This window comes from Macaca thibetana, chromosome 9, assembly GCF_024542745.1.
Source record: "Macaca thibetana thibetana isolate TM-01 chromosome 9, ASM2454274v1, whole genome shotgun sequence".
NCBI lineage: Eukaryota > Metazoa > Chordata > Mammalia > Primates > Cercopithecidae > Macaca > Macaca thibetana.
In genome coordinates this window covers 111591492-111617447 of record NC_065586.1, presented here as the reverse complement: position 1 = coordinate 111617447, position 25956 = coordinate 111591492, and the positions used below count along the sequence as shown (strand labels likewise).

The window sequence follows — 25956 nt, the reverse complement described above, 5'->3', positions numbered from 1 at the left end:
CTAGAGTTGGAATTTATAATCAAAAGGAATAAAAGTTTGTAGAATCTTCAACCTGGCCATGTGGCAGAGAAGCAAAGAGTGTTTTCAGAAGAGGACACCAAGAGCGCTGGGGTAGCAAACACTTGTTAAAGAAAGTAGCATGAATAAAAGGAGTCAGGTACTATTCATAAAGACAATGGGGGAAAGACCCTGAAGGCATGTCACAAATCTGTCACAATTCTGGGCTTCCCATCACAGACCAAGAGACCAAAGAAGATGGTATGGTTTTGGATGACAGGCTTGGGACAACATTGTCATGTCCCATCTCTAGAAAGTGTTCCCCAAATCTCACTGCTCAAATGGCCGCAGGTATTGCTCCTGCTGCCACTGAAGGAGGCTAGAAAGTATGAGTAGTAGAGGCTTGGCAGCTTCCACTGAGATTCCAGGGGATGTACTGAAAAGCCTGAGTGCCCAGCCACAAGCCTGCCATAGGAGTGGAGACGCTGCAGACAGATGCTAGTGAGGCAATGCTGAGCAGAAATATGGGGTTGGAGGGCCTGAATAGAGTACCCACCAGGGAAATGCCTAGTAGAGCAGGGCCATGGTGCATCCATGTTCCCAGGGTACAGGACGTGGAACCAAGGGAGATAATTTTGGAGCTTTAATATTTGATGTCTTCCCTGCTAGATTTTGGGTTTTCATGCAGCATGTTATCACTATATTTTGACCAATTTCTCCCTTTTGAAATGAGATGTTTACTCAATATCTGTTCCACCATTGTATCTTGGAGATAAATAACTTGATTTTGATTTTACAGGCTCACAGCTGAAAGGAACTTGCTTTGAGTCTCAGGTGAGAGTTTGGACCCTGGACTTCTGAGTTGATGCTGAAACAAGTTAAGACTTCTGGGAAGTATTGGGATTAAATGATTATAATTTATATGTGAGAAGGACATGAGGGATTTGAGGGGCCAGGGATAGAATGCTATAATTTTAATATTTGAACCTCCAAGCCACATATTGAAATTTGATGCCCAATGTCAGAGGTTGAGCCTAATGAAAGGTGTTTGAGTTGCAGGGGCAGATCCCTCGTGAATGACTTGGTGGTGTCCCTATGGTAATGAACTCATAGAGTTCTCACTCTATGAGTTCCCATGAGAGCTGGCTGTTTAAAAGAGTCTCTGGCTCTCACCTCTTCTCTCCCCATGTGATTGCTACACATGCCAGCTCCCCTTCCTCTTCTGCCATGAGTGGAAGCAGTTTGATACCCTTACCAGATGCACATGCTGGCACCCTACTTCTTGTACAGCCAGCACAACCATGAGCCAAATAAACCTCTTTTTATAAATTGCCCAGCCTCAGGTATTCCTTTTCAGCAACACAAACAGACTAAAATAGTGACCTACTTAAGATGGCACAAAACATTAAGAACAGAGCCAGGCTATGTCTGGAAGTGATCTCCCTAGTACTGGCCCAATTACGTTGAACTACACACAACATAGAGGTAAAATCTAACAAAGAGTTTGAGAACTGGCCCCTACAGAACTATGGCTAAACTGCAAAGCTGACACACTCAGCTCTTTTACCAAAATAACAGCAATAACAGTAAAAATGGCCTGATTGAGGAGTCTCCATAAATGTTAACCTGTTTTAAAATCTCTTAAAGTTTAGCAGTAACTTTATAAAACTTAATAATTAATAAGCTTCAAAATATCCTGTGCATATTTTTCTTAACAGTGACGCATTTTTAAGTGATCTAATTTACATTTCACTACTGGAAGAATTTAAATGACAAAAAACCCATCAAATATATTTTATCACACACAAAGATTAGAATATTTTATTTTACATTGTCCATGATGACAACATAATAAATAGGATCATCTCTAAGACATGGTACACATTAACAGTAATTTTCTTTTACTTAACAAAAGAGCTATTGAATTTAAATATGCACACAAATTCAAAAGCTTAAAATAAAAAACCTCAAGATTCAAATAATTTACATACATATTCAACTATGTGAAATTTTGCACTTAACCAAACTTCCAGTGAATTTCCATCAAGACTATTCTGCATCAAAAAGTTTTTTTTAGGCGAGACGTGGTGGCTCACACTTGTAATCCCAGCACTTTGGGAGGCCGAGGTGGGCAGATCATCTGAGGTCAGGAGACCAAGACCAGCTTGGCCAACATGGTGAAACCCCATATCTACTAAAAATACAAAAATTAGCTGGGCGTGTTGGCAGGTGCCTGTAATCCCAGCTACTCAGGAGGCTGAGGCAGGAGAATTGCTTGAACCCAGGAGGTGGAGGTTGCAGTGAGCCGAAATAGCACCACTGCACAGCAGCCTGGGTAACAGGGTGAGACCTGTCTCAACAACAACAACAACAACAACAACAACAACAACAACAACAACAAAAGTTGTTTTAATGCATTCAATAATGCTTGTTCAATTGTAACTTCTAGTACTTTCTAAAACCATATTGTAACTTTGTTAATAGCCTTAAAATTCATTTGTTTTCTGAAGTAAAAAGTTATAAAATATTAAACATATTTGAGATGTTTCCTCAAATTTCATTTTAAGGAACAAATTTAAAGTATGAATGAACTTTTTACACATATTAGTGATAAATAAGTTTATCAAAATACATTATAGAAATTATAGTATTTTAAGGTGCATAGACGAACATGATTGTTTTCAGAGTAAACTGACCAATATGGCAAAGGTTTCTCTTATCAAGAGAAGTAGAAAAATGAACAAGGAATGTGTGAATTGTAGAAAATAGTTTACAAATCTGAAGGGCTGTAAATGGAAATGAGAAATTGAAATTGTTATATATGGGCCCATATGGAGGAATTAGGAGAGATATCAGAGGGAGACAGATTTCAGCTCAGTTATAAAGAACAATTTGTTATCTGATGATAGAAAATGCTATCTGAGGAGCTGGTGAGCTTCCGGTCATTAAAGGCATTCAGGCATAAAACTGATCAGTGGTTGGGCAAATTATGTCCACAGGCTGAATTCAATACACCAGGTGTTTTTATAATAAAGTTTTATTGGAACACAGCCACTCCCATTTGTTTCCATATTGGCTTTGTCCACTTTAACACTATAGAAGAAAAGTTGCATAGATGCAATGAAGACAATACAGCCCACAAATTTTAAAATATTTACTATCTGGCCCTTAATGGAAAATCTTTGCAGACTCCAGTGAATAAGGTATTAGAAATTCAAATACTTTATGGATGTCTGGACAAGACAATCAACAAGATGATGTTACTTTGTGCTTAGAAAAGTTCCAAATACATCATCTGTGCTAAGGACTGAGTTGTGCAGGTCTTTACTGTATGGCAACCCAGCCAAGTTGATGAGTGTTGGTTAAAATTCATACTGCACTATTTTCAAAGTTGTGTGCCATGATGTGGGGCTTTATCTGCCAGAAAGAGAAGTCATACTTGTCTAATTTGCACAAAGCCACCCAAATGACCAGCATAAAATTCAAACATGAATAACAATGTTAACAAAAATAAGATCTCTTCCAATCCAGAGGATCTACGATCTCATAACACAGACATTCTATAACTTTAACTCCTAACCCAGAGTCTCTATATTTACATCCCATGGAAACGAAAATAAATGTTCCCTGAAAACAGTTTTCATGTTTTGACAAATGCTACAAACTATAACCTCTACTGCAGAATGACACATTGCAAATTAGCATTTTAAAAGCTCTGAGAAAGATTGCCAGTTGAAAACCAACCAAAAGAGCGCTATTTAACTTTAGGACACATAGCATTTTACAAAGTTGCTTCACTGTGGAACCCTTTTTATGAACCTACAATGAATATGTCACACAATTAACAAAATTATCGAATAAATAAACAAATTGGTTTAGTTCTTGTAGATGTAACTAATCCATGTGATGCATGCATTGTTAATTTCATTAATTAAAACAGGCTATAATTATTTATGTGATGGGGGACACAAAGTTATCCTCTTTCCACTGAATCCATTAGCCATTAAATAGTGTTAACAGCAAAATAATCTTGCACAAGTACATTTCAGCTATGTTCCCTCTGCTCTGTGGGATATGTTTAAGCATATAAAGCTATTCAAGACACACTCTATGATACTTTAAGGTTACAGAATTGGTCAATTATCTAACAGATTGACAGCACATATATCAGAATATAGGCTTGACAAGTTCAAAGTCAGTCAAAGCAAACTTTTACCTGAAGAAGGTGACAAAAAACTGCACAAGGTCCATGATTGTATTGTGTTGTGAGAATGCAATCTGAAAAATCAAAATAAAAAAAATTGAAAGTATGTTCTTCTCTAAAACCTGTGGTGATACTTTGTGACATTTGTAAATATAGTTTTTCTAAATCACCAAGACATTTGGATTGTCATATTATAAATCAAATATGTGATGGAATCAAAACTTCATCTAGAATACCTAATATATCCAACTGCTAATGATGGTCATAGCATAGAATATGACATGAAATATTTTAAAAACGATTAGAAAATTACTTTAAGGATATATGCTAAGAGTTTCATGTGAAATACTACGACAGATTAAATATGCCTAACCAAAACACCCAAATTTTCAACTCAGTTAAGAAAATAGGGAATTTTCTCCCTATATATCTTCATCTGGAGAAGCTTCATATATATATATATACACACATATATATACACACACACACACACACACACACACAAATGTTTTGTTTCACACCATTCAAATAATAAAATATGTCACATCATTTTAAAACTTGTTAATGTTAATAAGAAGTTAATTTTAAAAGGTGAAACTAGCCAAAAAAGTTAAAATCATTCTCCATTTCTGTTAACATTATAGAGATCATACTATAACATCTGCCTTGAGGAAGAGTATTATAGTGTATCATTCAACAATATAGCATCTGGATAGAGAATAACTGATGGTGTAATGTGGCTTTTCACTTACTAGCCCTGTATATTTTGAAAAACTAGTCTTATTTATCAGTTTCCCCATATGCGAATGGTAATAATAAAAGCATCTACCTTATAATGTTATAGAAAATCTAACTGAATTAATACAAATTTAATGATTACCATAATTTCTGGCATGTAAAAGTTACAATATAAACATTATTAAACTTCTGTATCATGTATAAATGAGATGTCAGTATAAGTGAGTTTTCTCACATTGCTGAAGCTAAACCATTCAGGTATTAAAATCTTTTTCTTTTAATAATATTTTATGAAAATCTTTCAAAAACATAATAGAATTTCTACTGAAAAGGAATGAGTTTTCTCTCCTGCTGTAAACAGCTGGAAAACCAGGTGAAGTATATGAAACAACCAATTTCAGGAATTGGACAAGTGGCCGGAGATTATGATCCCTAAGTGAAGAAAAACAAAGGAAATGAATCCTATAATTGTCCCAGCTTTCAGTGCAAGGAAAGAACACTAAGGAATTTAAATGGCATTCTAAAATAAGGGATGTCAGTATTTCTTATGTAAAGAATTACAGTAAGTTGAGAAAATGATTCTTTGGCATGTACATGTAAGCTTAAATATAGTAATATTCATTTCCTACGAGCTTCTAAGCTATTGAATTATGAAACACTTATACAAAGGCTGAAGAAAGATACTGGCATAGGAGATTGGTTATAGGTGAAAATATCATAAAAGATTAAAGAAAAAACATCTTTTAAAGTTTAAAATACTGAATTTTCTTCCTAGGTGATTGTCCATAAGAATGTCATAGAAATGAAGCTTATCAAAGAATATTGTCAACAAGAACTTAAATCCATGGTAACAGAATTCTGGAAACAATAATTAAGAACTAACAGGAAAATCTTCAAAATGATAATATTTTGAAATCATAATAAAGAAAATTAGTTTAATTAAGCAATAGGAGGAAACCTTATGCAGTGTTGATAAATATAAATGAAAAGGGGGTATGAGGAGCTTGAACAAAGGCTTAAATAAATTAGCAAATATATAAAAAAGAGAACAGATGAAATAACAAAATAATAAATATAACATAAAATTAACAAAATAAGATAAAGTACAATTGCAGTAAATATCAACAGGCTGAATCCACATTGAAAGACAGACATTTTTGCAGTAGATTAAAATATACAATTCAGCTTTATGTTTTTAGCAGAAAACACATATAGAACAGTGACACATTTTTATTCAAAATATAAAATACTGTAAGAAGATATAATAGGCCCTTAAAAACAAGAAAACATGTAAACCAATATTAATGGCAAAGTGAAATTCAAAGTCAAAACCTGATCAAATAAAACACTGAGACAAAGAAAATATAACAATAAAACAATATACACCAAAAATACAGGCCAAATAAGTAAAAACACAATGCCTGGACATATAAGGGGAATTTGATAATGACAAAATTTTGGAAGAAATTATTAAGATGCATATCTCTTTTAAAAGTTATCTGATCAAAAAGACACAAAATTAATCTATTTAAATCATTTAAATCATGTAAAAATATTCAAGAAATAGTCACTAAACAAGTTCTGTTCTAGGTGCTAGTGACACCATTGTACTAAGACAAAGCTCCTATTATTTTGGTGTTTATTTTCTAATAGCAAGAGGGAGAAAATAACCAGGTAAACTTGTAGCGGGATATCATAATTGTTGACAGTGGTGTTTTTAGTGGGAAAAAAAAGATATGGGCTAGGAGGATTTGCGGCTAATTTGGATCAGGTGGTTAGAGCTGTTGGCCACACTAAAGGGGTGATATATGAGCTTTTATCCAAATAAGATGTTTAAAACCACAAAAATGTCTGTTGGTAGAGGTTTCTCAAGTGTAAAGATGATGATTAGGTTAGACATGTTTATGAAAAGTCATAAGATCTGGAGTATTGTGAGCAAAGGACAGAGTAGTTGTAAATAAATTCGGACTAGAAAGCAAAAAGCAAGTCACATAGGTTATTGGCCATGACAAAGAGTTCAGAACATATTATAAGGGCAATGGGAACCCATGGAAAGTTTTGAGCTATCGGAATGACATGATCTAACTCTCAAGAAAAATATCATTCTGGCTGTTGGGTGAGAAAGAAATAACTGAGGGGATCCAGAAGACAAGAGAGGAGGATATTTGATTTTTCTAGTCATAAGGTGACAGTAGCTTGCAGAAGAGTAGTAGTCATCAAGACAAAAATAAGTAGTTGGGAACATAATTTAGAGAGAGAAGTGAGGAGACATGCTGAAGGATTAGATATGACAGGTGAATGAAGGAGAAGAATCAATCATGACTATTGCAGTTTGCTCTCACAAGAACAAGTGAAAAGATATTTCTACTTACTGAGAATAGAAAAGGGCCATGAGGATCAAGGGAGAAATAAGAAAAGAAAAACTTACTTAGAATATGCTAAATGTGAAATACCTATTAAATGTTCAAGAGTAGACAGTAGCTACTAGCTTGAAGTTCAGAGGAAAGGTTAGATTTAAAAATTTGGAAATCAAAGGAACATAAATGTCATTTTAAAATCATGTACTTGTAATGATAGTCCCTAGGAAACAGAATAGATGCAGAAGAAATTATCTCTAAGAGGATATTCAGGGCCACCCCATCATTAGCGCTTAAAAGAAGAACTGGAAAGGTAGGTGGGAGGAAACCAGGAAAGGGTTGTGTCAAGGCGGTCAAATAACAGAAATGTTGCAATAAGAAAGTAGTGGTTGATTTTGTTGGTTAAGATGAGGATGAAAATATGGCTACTGGATTTAACAACATAAACTTCATGAGTAATTTACACAAATGAACTTTCAACAGAGTGGTGGGGATGTTAATATAAACAGAATAATATACGGAGAATGTGGAACCTGACAAAGTAGAAACAAACTACAGGCTGAACTTTCAAGAATTTATGTTACAAAACAGAGCAGAAATCAACAAGAACACAGACGATTTAAAATATGTATTTTAATCCATAGAACATTTTAAAAAGAAGACAATAAACACTGTACAGAGAAAGTATTTTTAAAAATCTAAATGGTAGCTTTTATGAGCTGTATTAACATATTCCAATAAAATAAAATTAAAACTGTAATTTCAAATATGGCCAAAACAAGCTTAACTACTTAGAAATTAACAAATGCAATCCATGAGACAGAGTTCTGAGTGGGCAGTGGGAGTAGCAGGATAGTTTTTGATATCCTTGACTGCCAATATTAAAACATACAGCAGCTAAATTGAAAAGCCAAAAACAACAACAACAACAACAACAACAACAACAACAATTCTAACAAAAGTAAGTGGCAGATTATCCCCTTAAATGCCAAAACATAAACCGGTATGGGTAAATGACAAACCCAAGGTGTATATGCTACCAGTGTCTATGAGGCAGGAAAAAGAGGGAATCAACAGGAAAACTCAAAAGTTTCAAAAAGGTATTAACTAGAACTAGGCCAGTCCAATTTGAATAAGAAAGTGAAAGCAGAAGTGTAGAATTGCTCAATACAAGAGTAGGTTAGTTCAAAGGGATCCTGAGGAAGTTCTAAAGAAGCCTGGAACAGTTGGAGTACATGAATTTTCAAAAGCAACCAGTCAAATCTCTATCCCAGGGCAGGTCTCATAATGAGGAGAAACTGCTAAAAGTGAAAATGAAAATTAAGCAGAACAAAGTAAATATAGACAAAACAAAGAAGGTCCAACAAAAGTGGGGAAAGGAACTGAGATGGAAAATTTTCAAAGAGTAAGTGGCACATTTGCAGGGGAAAAAAAGTATTGATTATTAACATATATGATATTCAAATATGGGCCTTCACTAATCCATTTGTGCAATCCCTATTTAACTCATTATTATCACTCCCAAATATCTGCCATTCTTTAACATATAAAAAGATTTTGCATTTCTTTAATTTAAACAGTAAGTAAGTAGTGGGAGTAACCAACAGAGTAACAATATACTTAAATTGGTGAAGCACACGATTCAGGCTGGAATGGCAGAATTTTATTATGGTTTACCTGCCATCTGTGGATCCATATAACTAAGTACCTTATAAGAAAGATCATAATTTCAGGCAAGTAAGCAAGACATACACACACATGAAACATCTCTATATATTTTTTTACATCTGTCCAAAGAATATTTGAATAAATAAAGTAGCCAGGGGAAAAATGACTACTTCTTCAAGTAAAAGTCATAAAGTAAAGAACCAAAACATTCTAAACCTTGAAATAATTATATTATCTATCTCTACCTATTAATAAATATAATAAAGACAAATGTAAAGAAATATGAATGTTATTTTGATTCCAGCTTGTTTTCAGAGAATAAGGTGAAATACCACTTCTGGGGGGGTGATGAGACACTTGGACCTCCCAAAATTAACACTATTTTTTAAATTATCAAAAATAATAGCTGCAGTTCAAATTAGGTTACACATGATACTTGAACATTAAGTAAAGTACTGATTGAAGACCTCAACCAACTCCTGCTACAGATAATACTCTCCTACCTTTTACAATAAGGACTATTAATGGTGGGATGAAGTTTATGGGTAAAGTCTCTATAAAAAGTACCATCTGAAATACGGACTTTCTTAAAAACTGATGCAAGGGACACTCAGAGTAACTAATCTGTTAAAATAAATGGCACTGAAAAGTAAATGTAGACTCAGCACAAGCAGTTTTTGTACTTGGAGTCCCATCTGGGGGCTACAGGCTAAGGTTGAATATATTCCATACTGGCTATTCAACAGAAGAGTCAGCACTACAATTTGTTGTACAAATATTTCAAAATGTTCCTCCACCCGAGACTTTCCATAGAAAATTCCACAGGAAATTGCCTATGGGAAATACTGTTGCAGTCCATTGTCAGGTACATACTTTAAAAATAAGATGTAATTGATTATGGAAATGGAAGGCAGATCCAAGGATGATTTGGTAAAATTAGAAAGCAATACCAAGCAGACACTAACTCAGATTCTCTTTCAAGATTCCCTCTTATGGGGTATACATTTATGCATATATCAAATAAATCACTAAGTATCTATTATGTTCTGGGCATTGTACCAGGTCCTTGGATGTATCAGGGAAAAAAAAAAAAGCTAGCAGTGAAAAAATTCTTACTGGGAGAGCAGATAATAAATGGTGATAATAATAAATTATATAATGTGTTGGAACTCAGTACGTGCTATGAGAAAAAAGAACATGAAAAATATCCTGTCTTCTTACTATTCACATGGGTGGGACAAGAAATCGCTCTTTAACGTCTAAAAATATGCAGAAGTGCTGAGATCAAGCAGAAAAATTAGATATAGAGAGCAGCAGAAAGAAATGAAGCACAGCATTAGGTTCAAGTGTATCTGGCTATTCTCAGTTTTTCTCTGTCTATAATAGCATACAGCAATTCCAGTACCCTTCTAATAAAACTGGAGGGTGCAGGGGTGCCCAATCTTTTGGCTTCCCTGGGCCACACTAGAAGAAAAAGAATTGTCTTAGGCCACACATAAAACACAGTAACACTAACGATAGCTGATGAGCTAAAAACAAAAAGCAAATTGCAAAAAAATCTCATCATGTTTTAAGAAAGTTTACAAGTTTGTGTTGCACTGCATTCAAAGCCGTCCTGTGCCACATGTGGCCCGTGGGCTACAGGTTGGGCAAGCCTGTTTTCTAGGAAAAGGAATAAGCACAGACAAAAGAGAATCATTCTTAAGTGATGTTGGGCAACTGGTCTTCACATGGTTTGCTCTGTATCATGTAGGTCTCACCATAAATATTATACTTCTTAAAGACACTCATGTAAAGTAGTTTACTGCTCCCTTACTCTATAGTATTGTATAAAACTATGTTTTTTTTTTTTTTTTTTTTTTGAGACAGAGTCTCGCTCTGTCGCACAGGCTGGAGTGCAGTGGCCGGATCTCAGCTCACTGCAAGCTCCGCCTCCTGGGTTCACGCCATTCTCCTGCCTCAGCCTCCCAAGTAGCTGGGACTACAGGTGCCCGCCACCTCGCCCGGCTAGTATTTTGTATTTTTTAGTAGAGATGGGGTTTCACTGTGTTAGCCAGGATGGTCTTGATCTCCTGACCTCGTGATCCGCCCGTCTCGGCCTCCCAAAGTGCTGGGATTACAGGCTTGAGCCACCGCACCCGGCCAAAACTATGTTTCTCAAACTACAATCTAAAATTATTTTATGTTACTGGTTGATGATTAGTTAAAATGTCTTTTTCCCACTAAAATACAAGCTCCTTGAGAATAGTAGCCTTGTTCATACTGTTCACAGCACTCTTTCAATGACTAGAACAGTAGTTGGTAGACAGTAAATAGAAAGAATTCAATAAAACTATTGAATAAGTTATTATAAATAAATGAATATAATTTACAAATATGTATAAATAAATAACTTCAAGAAATCTATTGAATTAAATAGATTCAATAGCAAGATTTAGCACAGGAGTATTCTTAGGACTTCATATATCCTTATTAAGAGCTATGAAAGGAAGAAGGTACAGATGTTATTGTGTCTCAATTAGGTAGCATTACATGAAATATCATTTCTTAATGTATTAAAAATGATACCATTTTAAAAGAATGTTTATTTAGCCAACTGCTTTTAAAAAACAGTGAGACAAATCAATAACGGCACAATATTCTAAATATGTATTTTCTATGAAAGTATAGCTTCTCAGGGTATGGGATATTTATGATTGTAAAATCTATTATGGTCTAATTAGGAAGATTCCTATTTGTTGATGCCATGGCTAGAACATGACTCTTGCAAATAACGTTTTCCATTTTAGTTCTGTGGTATTCCCATGAAAAATATATGTTTACACAAGTTACATTTAAAGTTAGTTTTAAAACTTAAGCCAGTATAACTGCACCTTTGTAATTCTGTCTTCTGTAATAATTTCATTCATTATCCAGTGATTATTCAAAAAAATATAATCAAAATAAAAACTGATCAATGATACAATTTCATATTCTTATCTCCCCCATATGTTTAAAGAACCCCAAAATAATTGATAAGACAACATGCTAAAAACTAAGTTAGCTGAAACTACAGTAACCCTGATAATACATTTTGTCAATTCAAATGTAAATGTAAATTCATATTGAAAACATGTCCAGAATCTAAAACTTGAATTTAAGATATGCTATATTTTTCATGAATTAACAATAATGATGAATATTTTAAATTTTCTGATTTTATGAAAAAGTTACATTAAATGCATTTGGACAGAGAAGTAGATTAATAGCTCGATATTTATTACAAAATGTCAAAATTTGTAAGAGAAAAATTCTTATTTTATGAAACATAAATTGATGTTTTTGTGCAAAATGTCAGCTTGCCATACATAATAAGCTCTGATATATTTAAGATAAACAAAAATGAAAATATAATATAAAAGAATGTGCTAAAATTATCAAGTTCATCTAATAAATTGAAGGGAAAGAGAGGGTCTTGCAAATCACTGTTTGGATTAAAAAGCATAGTTACATAAAGGAAGCTAGTTAACTAGTCATATCTTAAAGACAATCGGACTGCTTCAGGCAAGTAACCTGAGATCTTATTAGGTTATATTCTTACTTGTTCTTTTAAAAAATATAAATAAATTCAAATTGGAGATTAAATTAGCTGTTACTAAGATCCACTATGATAATCTATTCCATATAAAATTGCAACATATAATTAACATAATGATATAATAATATGTATAATTCAGACAAGGTAATATTTTTTAAAATATGGTTACACAAAAAATAGACAATTTCAAAAGACAAAATAAAACATATTTCTGAAATAAAACATAAGGAATAAATATACCAGACAGTTCTGCCTAAGTATCATAGCATATTATTCTGATGATAAATCCTTGGATATTGTTTATAAATATTAAATAGTTTAAGTTCTTTCTATAGCAAACACATGCCTAATGAATGAAGGCACTCATAACTTTCCTCATGGTTTAATACACAAACTTAACTGACAAAATGCTCTCTTTAATCCCAAAAGATGTTTCTGTGATTATCCTCCAAACACTTCTTAATTCCCTTGCTGAAATTTCCTCAGTGTTTCTCCTTCACTTTTAGTTTGACGTCCAATCACATTAACATATCATATACCAATCTTAGAAACTTGGCCCTTGATTCTTTCTCTGCTAATAGCGTTAACACTGCAGTCAGATCACAGTACAGGCATATGTTAGAGATGTTGCAAATTTAGTTCCAGACCACCGCAATAAAGTTAATATCACAATAAAGTGGGTCCCAAATTTTTTTTTGGTTTCCCAGTGCATATAACAGTAATGTTTACACAATGCTGTAGCCTATTAAATGTGCAATAATATTATGTCTAAAAGAAAATGTACATAAAATACTTCATTGCTAAAAAATGCTAATGATCACCTGAGCCTTTAGCATGTTATCTTTTTGCTAGTGGAGGGTCTTGCTTCAATGTTGACGGCTTCTGCCTGATCAGGGCAGTGGCTGCTGAGGGTTGGAGTGACTGTGGCAATTTCTTAAAATAAGACAACAATGATATTTGCCACATTGACTGATTCCACCTTTCAGGAAAGATTTCTCTGCAGCATGCAATGCTGTTTCATAAAAATTGACCAACAGAACTTCTTTTGCAATTGGATCGAATCCTCAAATCCAGCTGCTGCTTTATCAAGTTTATGTGATATTCTAACTCATTGTCATTTCAACAATGTTCACAGTATCTTCACCAAGACAAGTTTCCATCTCCAGAAAATACTTTCTTTACTCATCCATAAAAACCAACATCTCATGAATAAAGTTTTATCATTACATTGCAGCAATTCAGTACATCTTCAAACTCCACTTCTAATTCTATTAATATTACTCATGCTACCTCTACCACAAGTGCAGTTACGTCTTCCACTAATATCTAGAACCCCTCAAAGTCATCCATGAGGGTGGGAATCAACTTCTTCCAAATTCCTGTTAATGTTGATATTTTGATCTACTCCCATGAATCATGTATGTTATCAAAGGCAACTAGAATGACGGATTCTTTCCAGAGATTTTTCTTTGCCTAGATTCATCAGAGGAATCATTATCTATGTCAGCTATAGCCTTACAAAATGGATTTAAATAAAAATAGTACAAAAAAATCAAAATTACTCCTTGATCCACAGGCTGCCAAATGGTTACTGTAATTAGACCATTCTTGCATTACTATAAAGAAATATCCAAGACCGGGTAATTTATAAAGAAAAGGGGCTTAATTGGCTCATAGATCCACAGGTTGTACAGGAAGCATGATGCTCGCATCTGCAAGGCTTCTGGGGAGGCCTCAGAATCATGGTGAAAGGTGAAGGCAGAGCAGGCACAGGAGCAGGAATGAGAGAGTGAAGGAGGAGGTGCTACACAATTTTAAACAACCAGATCTCTCAGGAACTCACTCACTATCAGCACCAAGAGAAGCACAAAGGGGATGGTGCTAAACCATTCATGAAGGATCCATCCCCATGATCCAATCACCTCCCACTAGGCCCCCACCTCCAACATTGGGGATTACAATTGAACATGAGATTTTGGTGGGGACGCAGACCCAAACCCTATCAGTTATTGTGTCAGCAGGCAAGAAAACAACATTAATCTCCGTGTACATCACCATCAAAGTTCTTGAGTGACTAGGTACATTGTGAATGAGCTGTAATATTTTGAAAGAAGTCTTTTTTCTCTAAGCAGTAGGCCTCAACAGTGGGCCTAAAATATTCAGTTAACCATGCTGTAAATAGATATACTGTCATGCTGGCTTTATTGTTCCATTTACAGAGCAAAGGCAGAACATATTTAGCATAATTCTTAAGGGCTGTAGGATTTTCAGAAGGGTAAATGAGCACTGGCTCATTACCAAGGCTCATAATCACCAGATGCATTAGCTCCTAACAAGAAAGTCATCTTATCTTTTGAATTCTGATGTCAAGCATTTACATGTCTTCTTTGCTATAAAATTCCTAGGTGGTATCTTCTTTTAGAAAGCTGTTTCATATAAATTGAGAATCTGTTCTTTAGTGTAGCTACTGTATCAATTAAGTTAGACATGTATCTTCTGTATCAGCACTTACAGCTTCACCTTGCACTTTTGTTATGGAGATGGCTTCCTTACTTAAACCTCATAAACCACCTTCTGTGGGCTTCCAAATTTTCTTCTGCATCTTCCTCAACTCTCTCAGACTTTGTAGAATTGAAGAAAGTTAGGCTCTACTCTAAATTAAGCTTAGGTTTACAGTAATGTTATATTGGTTTTGATCTTATATCCAGACACTCAAACTTTCTCCACATCATTAATAAAGTTATTTCATTTTCTAATGATTTGTGTGTTCACTAAAGTAGCATTCATTTCCTTCAAGAATTTTTCCTTTGCATTCACAGTTCAGCTAATTCTTCGGACAAGAGGCCTAGATTTTGGCTGTACTGGCGTTCGACATGCCCTCCTCACTAACTTAATCACATGTAGCATTTGATTTAAAGTGACAAGACATGCAACAATTCTTTTCATTTGAACACTGGGAAGCAACTGTAGCATTATTAAATGGCTTAATTTCAATATTGCTGTGTCTCAATGAAAAGGAGGCCTAAGGAGATGGAGACAAGAGAATGCCCAGTCAATGGAGCACTCAGAACAAATACCACATTAATTAAGCCGACTTGTCTTATATAGGTACAGTTTGTGGCACCCCAAAACAATTACAAATGTAACATCAAAGAGCACTGATCACAAATTGCCATAATCTATATGATAATAATTTTAAAAATATGTTTTTAAAATAACCAAAATGTGGTACAGAGACACAAAGTGAGTACATGATGTCAGAAAAACTGTACAAACAGATTTGCTTAACCTACGGTTACCACAAAACTTCAATTAGCAAAAAAACTACTACATCTCTGAAGTGCAATACTGTGAAGTAAAATACAAGGTATGCCTATACTGGTAGTTTCAAAACCTTGACATACATTAGCAAACCTCTGTAACTCTGTTTGGCACAAAATTTTCCCTCATCCCCTTACACCTTCCACCCATGGGTAACTCTTAGTCTAGAATCATTGCCTACCAGTTCTAGATCTTGTCTAAATGGCAATCCTCATCTTACTCCTGATTTCTCTACATACACTTCTACAACACTACTACTAAAAAGAGCTGATATTCATAAAGTGTTTACTATTTCCCAGGCACTGTGCTAAGTACTTTTTGTACATTAACTGACTTATTACCCTGAATTACCTCATCAATTAGGTAATGTCATTAATTTCATTTTATAGATGATTAATCAAGGCTTAGAAGATTACTCAGTCAATAAGCAGTGAAACTGAAATGAAAATTTGTGCATTCGGACTCTAGTTCTCAAGTACTACACTTTCCTAACAACAATTACTCACAGTGTACTATCATTATTAGCTTATCTGTCCTTTTTCTTCATTTGACTTTATAATATTTGCAATCACGCATTCGACTATTATTACATTTCTAGTAACTAGCAAAAAATCCTAGCATTTTTACTTATTGAATTGCAATATCTACTAGAGATGTAACACTTGAGAAAGGAGAATAAATCTGAGGGCCCCCAAATCACTAAGCTAAAGGGAAAAATCAAGTAAGGAACTGCTTAGGGCAAACCTGCCTCCCATTTCATTCAAAGTCACCCCTCTGCTCACTAAGATAAATGCGTATCTGATTTCCTCCTTTGGAGAGGTTAATCAGAAACTCAAAGGAATGCAACTATTTGTCTCTTATGTACCTATAACCTGGAAGTCCCCTCCCTACTTCAAGTCTTCCCGCCTTTGCTTCAAGCTGTCCTGCCTTTCCAGACTGAACCAATGTTCATCTTACGTATGTTAATTAATGTATCATGTCTCCCTAAAATGTATACAACTAAACTGTGTTCTAAGCACCTTGGGCGCATGTCATCAAAACCTCCTGAGGCTGTGTCACAGGCGCATATCTTCAATCTATGCAAATTTTCTAAATTAACTGAGACCTGCCTCAGATTTTGGGGGTTCATATTTTGGTAACCACAAAGGGATTCTGACTGGAGATGTCTCTGACCTTTCACAAATCTCCTACCGGTGCTTGATATCAGCATGAGTGAACATTAGGGCTCAAAAAAATAGGACAATTTGCTGAGGTCTGGGAGCATACTGTCCAGAGAATCCCTGATCTCCCAAAATTTGGTTGAGATCTAAAGTTTACTTTGCTGCACAACTTCCCTTTTTTGGAGTTTTACTTGCTTCCAATAAGGAAGGCAAGATTTTCTGTTTCCATGATGATGAAAGGCAGATAACTCCTTTATGGAGTTTGAGCTCAGTTGCAGCAGGGAAGATGAATTCAGGTTTTTGTTTTTTAGTTGTTTTTTTCCCCAGCTTCTAGGATGGCAGAGTACAGTCTTCAGCCTGAGACCTATCCCTAGGTAAGGAGCTAAATTGGGGTTTTGTCTTGGCTAAGTTTAACAACCAGCTGGTCTTAATTTCTCCTTACCATTACAATATTCAGTAATCATATAACTTGTTTGTTTGTTGTCATTTGTTCGTTTAACTGCTTTTTTGTTGTTGTATGTTTTTCCTGTTTTTGTTCTTCCTTAGGTCTTTTTCCCATTGGTTTTAACCAACTCTATTGGACTTGATAAAATTTGAAGGAAAATTCCAAATTATGGGGAACAAGGCCTCTGAAGCGGCTAAATTCCCCCCACCACCCCGATGCCCACCCCTCCCTGCACACACACACAAAGGTGGAGTGGTGGGGGAGAAAATGGACAGCAAAAGAAAAAAAATGATTTTTTTTTTAAATTTTAACTACTAAAGGGGTTTTATTTACATAACAAGGCCACCTTTTTGCTAGCCAGGTCAAACTGAAAGAATAAGGTTCTGCCTTCTTTTTTTATTTTCCACCATGACATGCTGGATTTGGTTCCTGAATCCAACCCTTTATGGTTTGATACTTGGTACTTCTGAAATAGCAGCAATTTGTCCTAGCTGAAATATGACAATAAGATTTTAAATTTTTTTTAAAGGAACTCAATGGTTAAGCTTAATTAAAAGTTAACAACCAAGATATGTGTGTGTGTGTGTGTGTGTGTGTGTGTGCCTGTTTGTATTTAAAAGGCATTCATGTTTTTTTCTCTCCTAGAACATTGCCTTTTTTTGAGCAAAATATTTTTTCGGCCGGGCGCGGTGGCTCAAGCCTGTAATCCCAGCACTTTGGGAGGCCGAGGCAGGTGGATCACGAGGTCAGGAGATCGAGACTATCCTGGCTAACATGGTGAAACCCCGTCTCTACTAAAAATACAAAAAACTAGCCGGGCGTGGTGGCGGGCGCCTGTAGTCTCAGCTACTTGGGAGGCTGAGGCCGGAGAATGGCGTGAACCCGGGAGGCGGAGCTTGCAGTGAGCAGAGATCACGCCACTGCACTCCAGCCTGGGAGACACAGCGAGACTCTGTCTCCAAAAAAAAAAAAAAAAAAAAAAAAAAAAGATTTTTTCTTCTCAGTTAACTGAATTCTGTTTTCTTCATTTACTTCTGCTCCCTCTCCTTTCTCTTGCACCATCTACTGCTTGAGGGACCTAAAATAGTTTAAAATAGCTTGGGGGTCCTTAAAAGAAATCAAAGAAGGTACCAGGTTCCCTTTTGGGGAGAAACGTCTCTCTTTGTTTGTTTGTTTGTTTTATGGAATACCAAGAGAATAAACAGACAAGTTTGTCTTGGCTCTTAAACTGCTGGCTTTTGTATTTTGTAACCTGATTTTTAAAATTAAAATACCTATTACAACAGAGGCTACTTTGGGGTTTTAAGGAAGCGTGCAGTTCAGACACTTAGAAATGTCTTTGTTCAAAAAAAATTATTTTAAGAGCACTGTAAAAGCATCACATAGTCTAAGATCATAATTATTCTCCCTTTTTGGAGACCCAGGATTCAGTGTGGGCTCTGCCCAGAGCTCAAAGATCCAGTTTAAATATAGGTAGTCTGTATCTAAATAAAATTGGTCTCCTTATACAATTCTGTGATAGATTTCTATAATTTTATATGTAATTTGGCATCCATCTTTAATCTTCCGCTAGCATCACCAGACTTTTTGTTTCAGTACCTTATTATGTAAATTTTGCTATTTGATTTTCACTTGAGTTGTTTCCTTTAATATGCAAATTTACGGCTATTTAGTTGAAAACTCCTCTGGGTTATAAAACAGGTTATCAAGAATCTAAAAGTCTAAGATAGAAAAAAAGTCTTTATAAATCTATAAATCTAAAGATGTACTTGTATCGGCATGCCCAATACATCTATGTATGTTTGTGTTGTGTATACAATGTTTCACTACTGAAAATATATAAAAGATCTCTAATTGGCTTAGGAAAATAAAAGTGCTGAAATCAAATACTTTATCATGAAAAAAGAAAAGGCTAGTCAAATACTTTTTCAAGTTTATTTAACTTAAGTAGAATCTTTAATAAATAAGCCAGCTTTATTGGTAAAGTAATATTTAAAATGTCTTAAGAGTTGCCAGCATACATTTTTCTTTGCATTTATTAATCAAGCAATTTCATACTTATTCCTGCCAAATACTATACAGTGTCAAAATTTGGCATAGGGTTTACAAAACTATAAGCCCAGCCCAAGACAAATTAATCTTTGCTTCTGTAATCTTTGGTAAATAAGACATTAATATGGATTTAATAAAAATAGATATATCTTAAATTTAGTAAAATTACCAAAACTTCTAATTCTGTGGCTTTAGGTGGACTAGTCCACAGGCAATACGGTTTGTTTCAGGAAGGCACTGTTATCTTCGTCTTTGATTCAAAGCTAAACTATAAATTAAATTCCTCCTAAAGTCTGTTCAGCCAACATCCAGGAATAAACAAGAATCAAGATGAAGTCAGTTAGGTCAAATGTTTTTTCTGTCTCAGGTATAATTTTGCAATGACAGTTCAATAACTTTAAATAATGACTATTGTAGTTTTCAAAAACAATCTAGGTAAATGATAAAAAGAAAATAATTAGGTAAATGTAATGAGATAAATACTTGTAAACAAAAGTGTCATAATTTAAAATCTAAAGTTATATTAAATTAAATAATAGATATTTCATTATTTGGGCATTTTCCAATAACATATTTGTATGAAAACATTCTTTCTAAAAAAAAAATTGTGTCCTTTTTGAAAACGTGAACAAATTTTGTCTAATTTAAAGGTTGTATTATAAGAAGGTACAAGGAACCAGGAAATAAGAAAGATGTAAAGGAAGTTGTAAAAATAAAAAGGGTTCTTTTGGTTTAAAAAAAAAAAAAAAAAAAGCTTAACGAAAAATAATTTAATATGAAAAAAAATCCTGTAGGGTAGATTTAGTTCTACAATAAAATAACTGGTTGTTTAAGAAAAGGGGATGATCAGGACAAACCAGAAAGTCCAAGTATGTCAGTAATAGTCTGTGTGAGTCACAAGAAGAGAATTTGTTTAAAAAAAAATAAAAACTTTTACATAATAAAGTTGTCTATAATTAAAGGGAAATTGTAATGGTCTTTCTAAAGACTGGGCTTGATATATACAAAAACATTCATACACTACATAATTGGTTAAAACAATGAAATTTTCTTAAGGGATTGATTTACTCAATAAATTATATGAGATTGGAACTTGTTTTTAACACAATGTTTAACTTTTATTGCATCTCAGCTTTTTAGGTTTTGTCTCCCCTTTTAAGGGTGTAAAATATCAAAAATTCTCCTTCAACACATTTTCAGCTCATATAAGTTTTTTCACTCATGTTCTGTTTGTTATTGCCTAAGGCTAATAATGTTTTAAAGACAATGTTTTCTTCCAACATAATGTTGTATGCAGTGCAAAAGGCCTTTTCTTTTCCCTTTGGTAACTGTCCTAAAAGATTTTACAGATTATTGAAATGATTCCTATGCCATTATTATTAAGTTTTGGTTTGCTTAGGAAAATAACTAAAATTAATTTTTAAATTAAGGTTATTACATACGCGTATCCTTCTTTATGTGCTTTTAAAGTCCTTGTAATATTAAGTTACATGGTTTTAACTCCTGAGTCTAAAAAGGACACCAAGTCCTGCTAAAGCATAAACACTAAAAACAGTTAAAGCCTCATCTTCAGGCCCAGTAAAAGATGCCAGTCAAAATAAATTGCATTCCTGAGACACAGGGCCAGAAATTAAAGCTATTCAACTCCTCAAGGCCCAAGAACTATCACAGAGGAGGTGGGGATGTGAGACTGTTAGGGCTTTTTAAAAAAAATTATACTTTAAGTTCTGGGGAACATGTGCAGAATGTGCAGTTTTGTTACATAGGTATACACGTGCCATGATGGTTTGCTGCACTCATCAACCCATCATCTACATTTGGTATTTCTCCTAATGCTATAGAGGCATTTTTAAAAGATAAAGTTCAGGTTCTCTATAAATCAATCATTAATGTCAAAGGCACACAAAGGCAATACCACCACTGCAGCTGTGTCAGATTAACAAGGTTTTCTTAAAGCATTAACTGACTCCTTAATAAAGGTTATAAAAGGATTATGGAAGTTATATCCTATGGTCAAGATTAAAATTTTATAAATTGTTTATAAAATTTTAAAGAACAAATTTAATTGGCTTCATGCTATTTTTATTAGGGCTTCTTGTTTGGAAAATTAAGTCTCCTCTCTCAAAGAATACAGGTCTTTGCCTCTTATTAAAAATCCTTGAGTTATCACTTTGGTTGAAAGTACTATCTCAAAAAAAAAAATGTCTTACCTGAAATACCTTCTATGAAACAAAGTTCCATCAAAGCCAATTTAAAAGCCTATGTAAAAATATTATTATTTGGGTCAGGCAGGGTGGTTCACGCCTGTAATCCCAGCACTCTGGGAGGCTGAGGCAGGCAGATCACCTGATGTCGGGAGTTCAAGACCAGCCTAATCAACATGGAGAAATCCCGTCTCCACTAAAAATACAAAATTAGCCGGGCGTGGTGGCACATGCCTGTAATCCCAGCTATTCAGGAGGCTGGGGCTGGGAATTGCTTCAACCTGGGAGGCAGAGTTTGCAGTGAGCCGAGATCATAGCATTGCACTCCAGCCTGAGCAGCAAGAGCGAAACTCCATCTCAAAAAAAAAAAAAAAAAAAAAAAGCTTATTCTTGCTGCACTTTATACGAATGATCAGGCCAAGTATAATAAAGCAAATCAGTCCTACCATGATTTGTCTGTAATAAAAATGGGAAACTGGAAAAAAAAATATATTTCAAAAACTATAGGACACCTGATGTTAGATTCTAGTCTTGCCTAATGTTTTTCAATTTTTATTATTTTCTAAGATTTGGACCAAATTCTAATTTTTATTGACTACAAATCTGCAAACTAAAGTTTTCAATTTGTTTTCCTTATTTTTTCCCCATTTTTCCTAATTTGGAGTCACCAAAAACCAAGCTGTGCTTTTGTGAAGCCCTGCAAACTAAAGCTAAACAACTTAAACTTCAGAAAAAAGTAACAGCAATCTATTTACATACATAAGCCACATTCATACCTGCCTACTGATATATGGACTTCAAAGTACTGTGGCCTATGTCAGTTATCCAGGACTTTTTCTTTGTTTGAGGTCGTAGTTTTTCTCCCTTCCTCCCCCTACTTTCTCTTCATAAACGTAAGTCTTCAAAACCTGCAAAAAATAAGCTTTCCTAATACTTGGAACCTACCTGTCTAGGAATAAACCATCCAAGCCATAAGAGATCAGACAAAACCTCAGACCAGAAACTTATTTTCTTCTGAAATGCTTTCTCCAAAAGATTATTTAAAGGAAAAGAGAGCAAACGTTAAAGGAAAATAAACCTTGGTTCCTCCAAATCACTAAGCTAAAGGGAAAAATCAAGCTGGGAACTGCTTAGGGCCAACCAGCCTCCCATTTCATTCAACGTCGTCCCTCGGCTCACTAAGATAAATGCATATCTGACTGCCTCCTTTGGAGAGGTTAATCAGAAACTCAAATGAATGCAACCATTTGTCTCTTATCTACCTAGAACCTAGAAGCCCTCTCCCTCCTTCAAGTCTTCCCGCCTTTACTTCCAGCTGTCCTGCCTTTCCAGACTGAATCAATGTTCATCTTACATATGTTAACGTCTCATGTCTCCCTAAAATGTATAAAACCAAACTGTGCTCTAACCACCTTAGGCACGTGTCATCAAAACCTCCTGAGGCTGTGTCACAGGTGCATGTCCTCAACCTTGGCAAATAAGCTTTCTAAATTATCTGACACCTGTGTCATCTTTTCAGTGTTCACACACTCAATGTTCAAAGTAAAAACTCTTAAAATGGTTTCATTTTAGCTAAAGGTCAAGCTGTACTAGAAAACAAGCACTACTTTTTCACAAAGATTATATCAGTTAAAATATGTAGAATTTTATATCTGCATTAAAATTGTGCCCAATCTCTTGAGTTAGTTTCTTGAAGAGTATAATTTCTTGAAGATAAATGTTATTTTTGTCAAAAACAATATTGTTATAAATGTTAAAAAATAAAACAGAACCTTTAAAATGACAAGATAAAAATTAGTAATTATAATGCTACCTGTATTTAATTATAGTATTTACATATTTATGAGATTTCTTAAAGATTCTCAGATTTCAATTCACAAATCAAAGATTCATAATAGCAATTCATACTTTTAACACCATTTTATAGAAATTATAATTTTTTCATAACCTATCTTTTCCTGCATACTGTGTTAAGTAGCCGAAGGTACTCATTTTGTAAAGGAAATGCACTAAATCGACTTTATCATTCAGTCTTGTCTCTAAAACTTTAGAAATCTGGGTTATGTCTAAAAGCTGAAAGTAGCAAGTATATCCAACAGTCTAAGAGTAAAGCATGTTCTACTAACCAAAACATCAACTTTTTAATGAATATGTATTCCTATTAAATGAGTAATAAAACATTTGTATTACAAAAATACATTAATAGTTGTTAAGGAAACAAAACTATTAAAATTTTAAAATATTGATATCCATATTTATATTTTGTATATTAAAGTATATACTTATATATAGAAAGTATATAATTTTTAAGAGAGAGTCGCTATTCTGTTGTGACTGTTAGACTAATGAAACAGAATGTAGTAAAAGTGAGGTGCTTTCTCTGTAAGAAGAAAAATCTTACAGAGATGATTTATTAGGTACCCCACAACTGCTGATATTTTTCCCTGAGGCATAAGTTTCCATTAATAAACTACATCCAAAACAATTGCATCATAGAGCTTAAGACTCATTATAATCAAAACATGATAAATTTTTAAAAACCACGTTGAAAGATCATGGCTTTTTGATTTTTTTAAAAATGAAATCTTACGATTATCCAATATAGCTAAAAACAAAGTTGAAAGTCATGTAATGTATGTAAAGTCATGTAATGCCATATTTAGTTTACAGTAATTTATTTGTAACTTTAAAAAAATCTTCTCTATTCTGTGGTATTTGGAATGCCTTTTATACCAGAGTATATAAGGCAAAATAATAAGAGGCAAAGAAAATAAGTATCAGACATATATTTAATATTTAAAATATTATTTTCTTAAGTCATGGGTAATTATTATATTTAAGTTAAATATAATGTTGGAAATAAGATGTTGCTGAGGACTAGTGAAATTCAGATTTGGTATCAATTTAATGGCATAAAGTAACTTATTCTTTGAGAAGATTCTTTCTAATGAGTTTTCATTCACTCATAGATAATTTCATGCTTTGCTGATGTTTCAAAAGTAAACTAGGCCAGGCGCGATGCCTCACGCCTATAATCTCAGCACTTTGGGAGGCCGAGGTGGGTGGATCACGAGGTCAGGACAACATGGCAAAACCCCGCCTCTACTAAAAATATAAACATTAGCTGGACATGGTGGCACACGCCTGTAATCCCAGCTACTCAGGAGGCTGAAGCAGGAGAATTGCTTGAACCAGGGAGTCGGAGGTTGCGGTGAGCCGAGATTGCACCACTGTACTCCAGCCTGGCAACAGAGCAAGACTCCATCTCAAATAAAAAGAAAAAAAAAAGTAAACTTAACTTACACTGAGACTTTACAAGATAGCTAATTAGAACCAATTAGTTTGTACCACTTTGATGGAGAGAAGAGTGGTAAGTAACACCAGCCCTTCAAATAGAACATCTAGGTGGACACATTGGGATTCATCAGGGAAAACATGTGACCCATGGAGAACAGAAAAGAGTGAGACAGAACAACTGCCCACCCAAAAGTGGCATTGATCCAAGGGATGTCCTCCACCATGGGGAAATGATAAGTGAGTGATAGTCCCCATGGACTCACATATGTGCCACAGACTTTTGCACCCTGCACTTAGATCCCCTACGAAGATCATAAAGATTAAGGAGATTCAGGAGAAAGATGAAACCCATCCATAGACTTTACGAATTTCAATAAAATAATACAGGAGCTGACAGATAAAATGGCCATTATAAGAAAGAATGAAACTGATCTGATAGAGCTACAAAATACACTACAAAAATTTCATAATGCAATCACAAGTATTCACAGTAGAACAGACCATGCTGAGGAACAAATATTAGAGCTTTTAGGATGGTTCTCCAAAGTAACTCAATCAGAAAAAAAAAAAAAATTTAAAGAATTTAAAAAATGAACAAATCCTCTGAGAAATACGGGATTATGTAAAGAAACCAAATCTACAACTCATTGGTGCCCCTGAAAGACAGGGAGAGAAAGCCAGTAACTTTCTTCCCTATCCTTGCTAGAGAGGCCAACATTCATATTCAGGAAATGCAGGAAATCCCAAGAGATACCTCACAAGAAGACCATCCCGAAGACATGGAGTCATCAGATTCTCCAAGGTAGAAATGAAAGAAAAAATGTTAAATGGAGCTAGAGAGAAGGAGCAGATCATCTACAAAGGGATGGTCAGGCTAACAGTGGACCTTTGAGCAGATGCGTTAAAAGCCAGAACAGATTGGGAGCTGATACTCAG

The 25956-nt window shown here is 34.6% G+C and overlaps 1 protein-coding gene across 4 annotated transcripts in view; it reads right to left on the bottom strand.

Annotated features, from left to right (window-relative positions):
• Nucleotides 1–25956, bottom strand: part of ATRNL1 (attractin like 1) — an 827091-nt gene that overhangs the window by 418979 nt on the left and 382156 nt on the right. For all 4 annotated transcript variants that reach the window (XM_050804667.1, XM_050804668.1, XM_050804669.1 and 1 more), the window contains one exon: nt 4214–4275. In XM_050804667.1, the coding sequence (XP_050660624.1) occupies nt 4214–4275 (62 nt within the window). The remainder of the gene's footprint in view (nt 1–4213; nt 4276–25956) is intronic.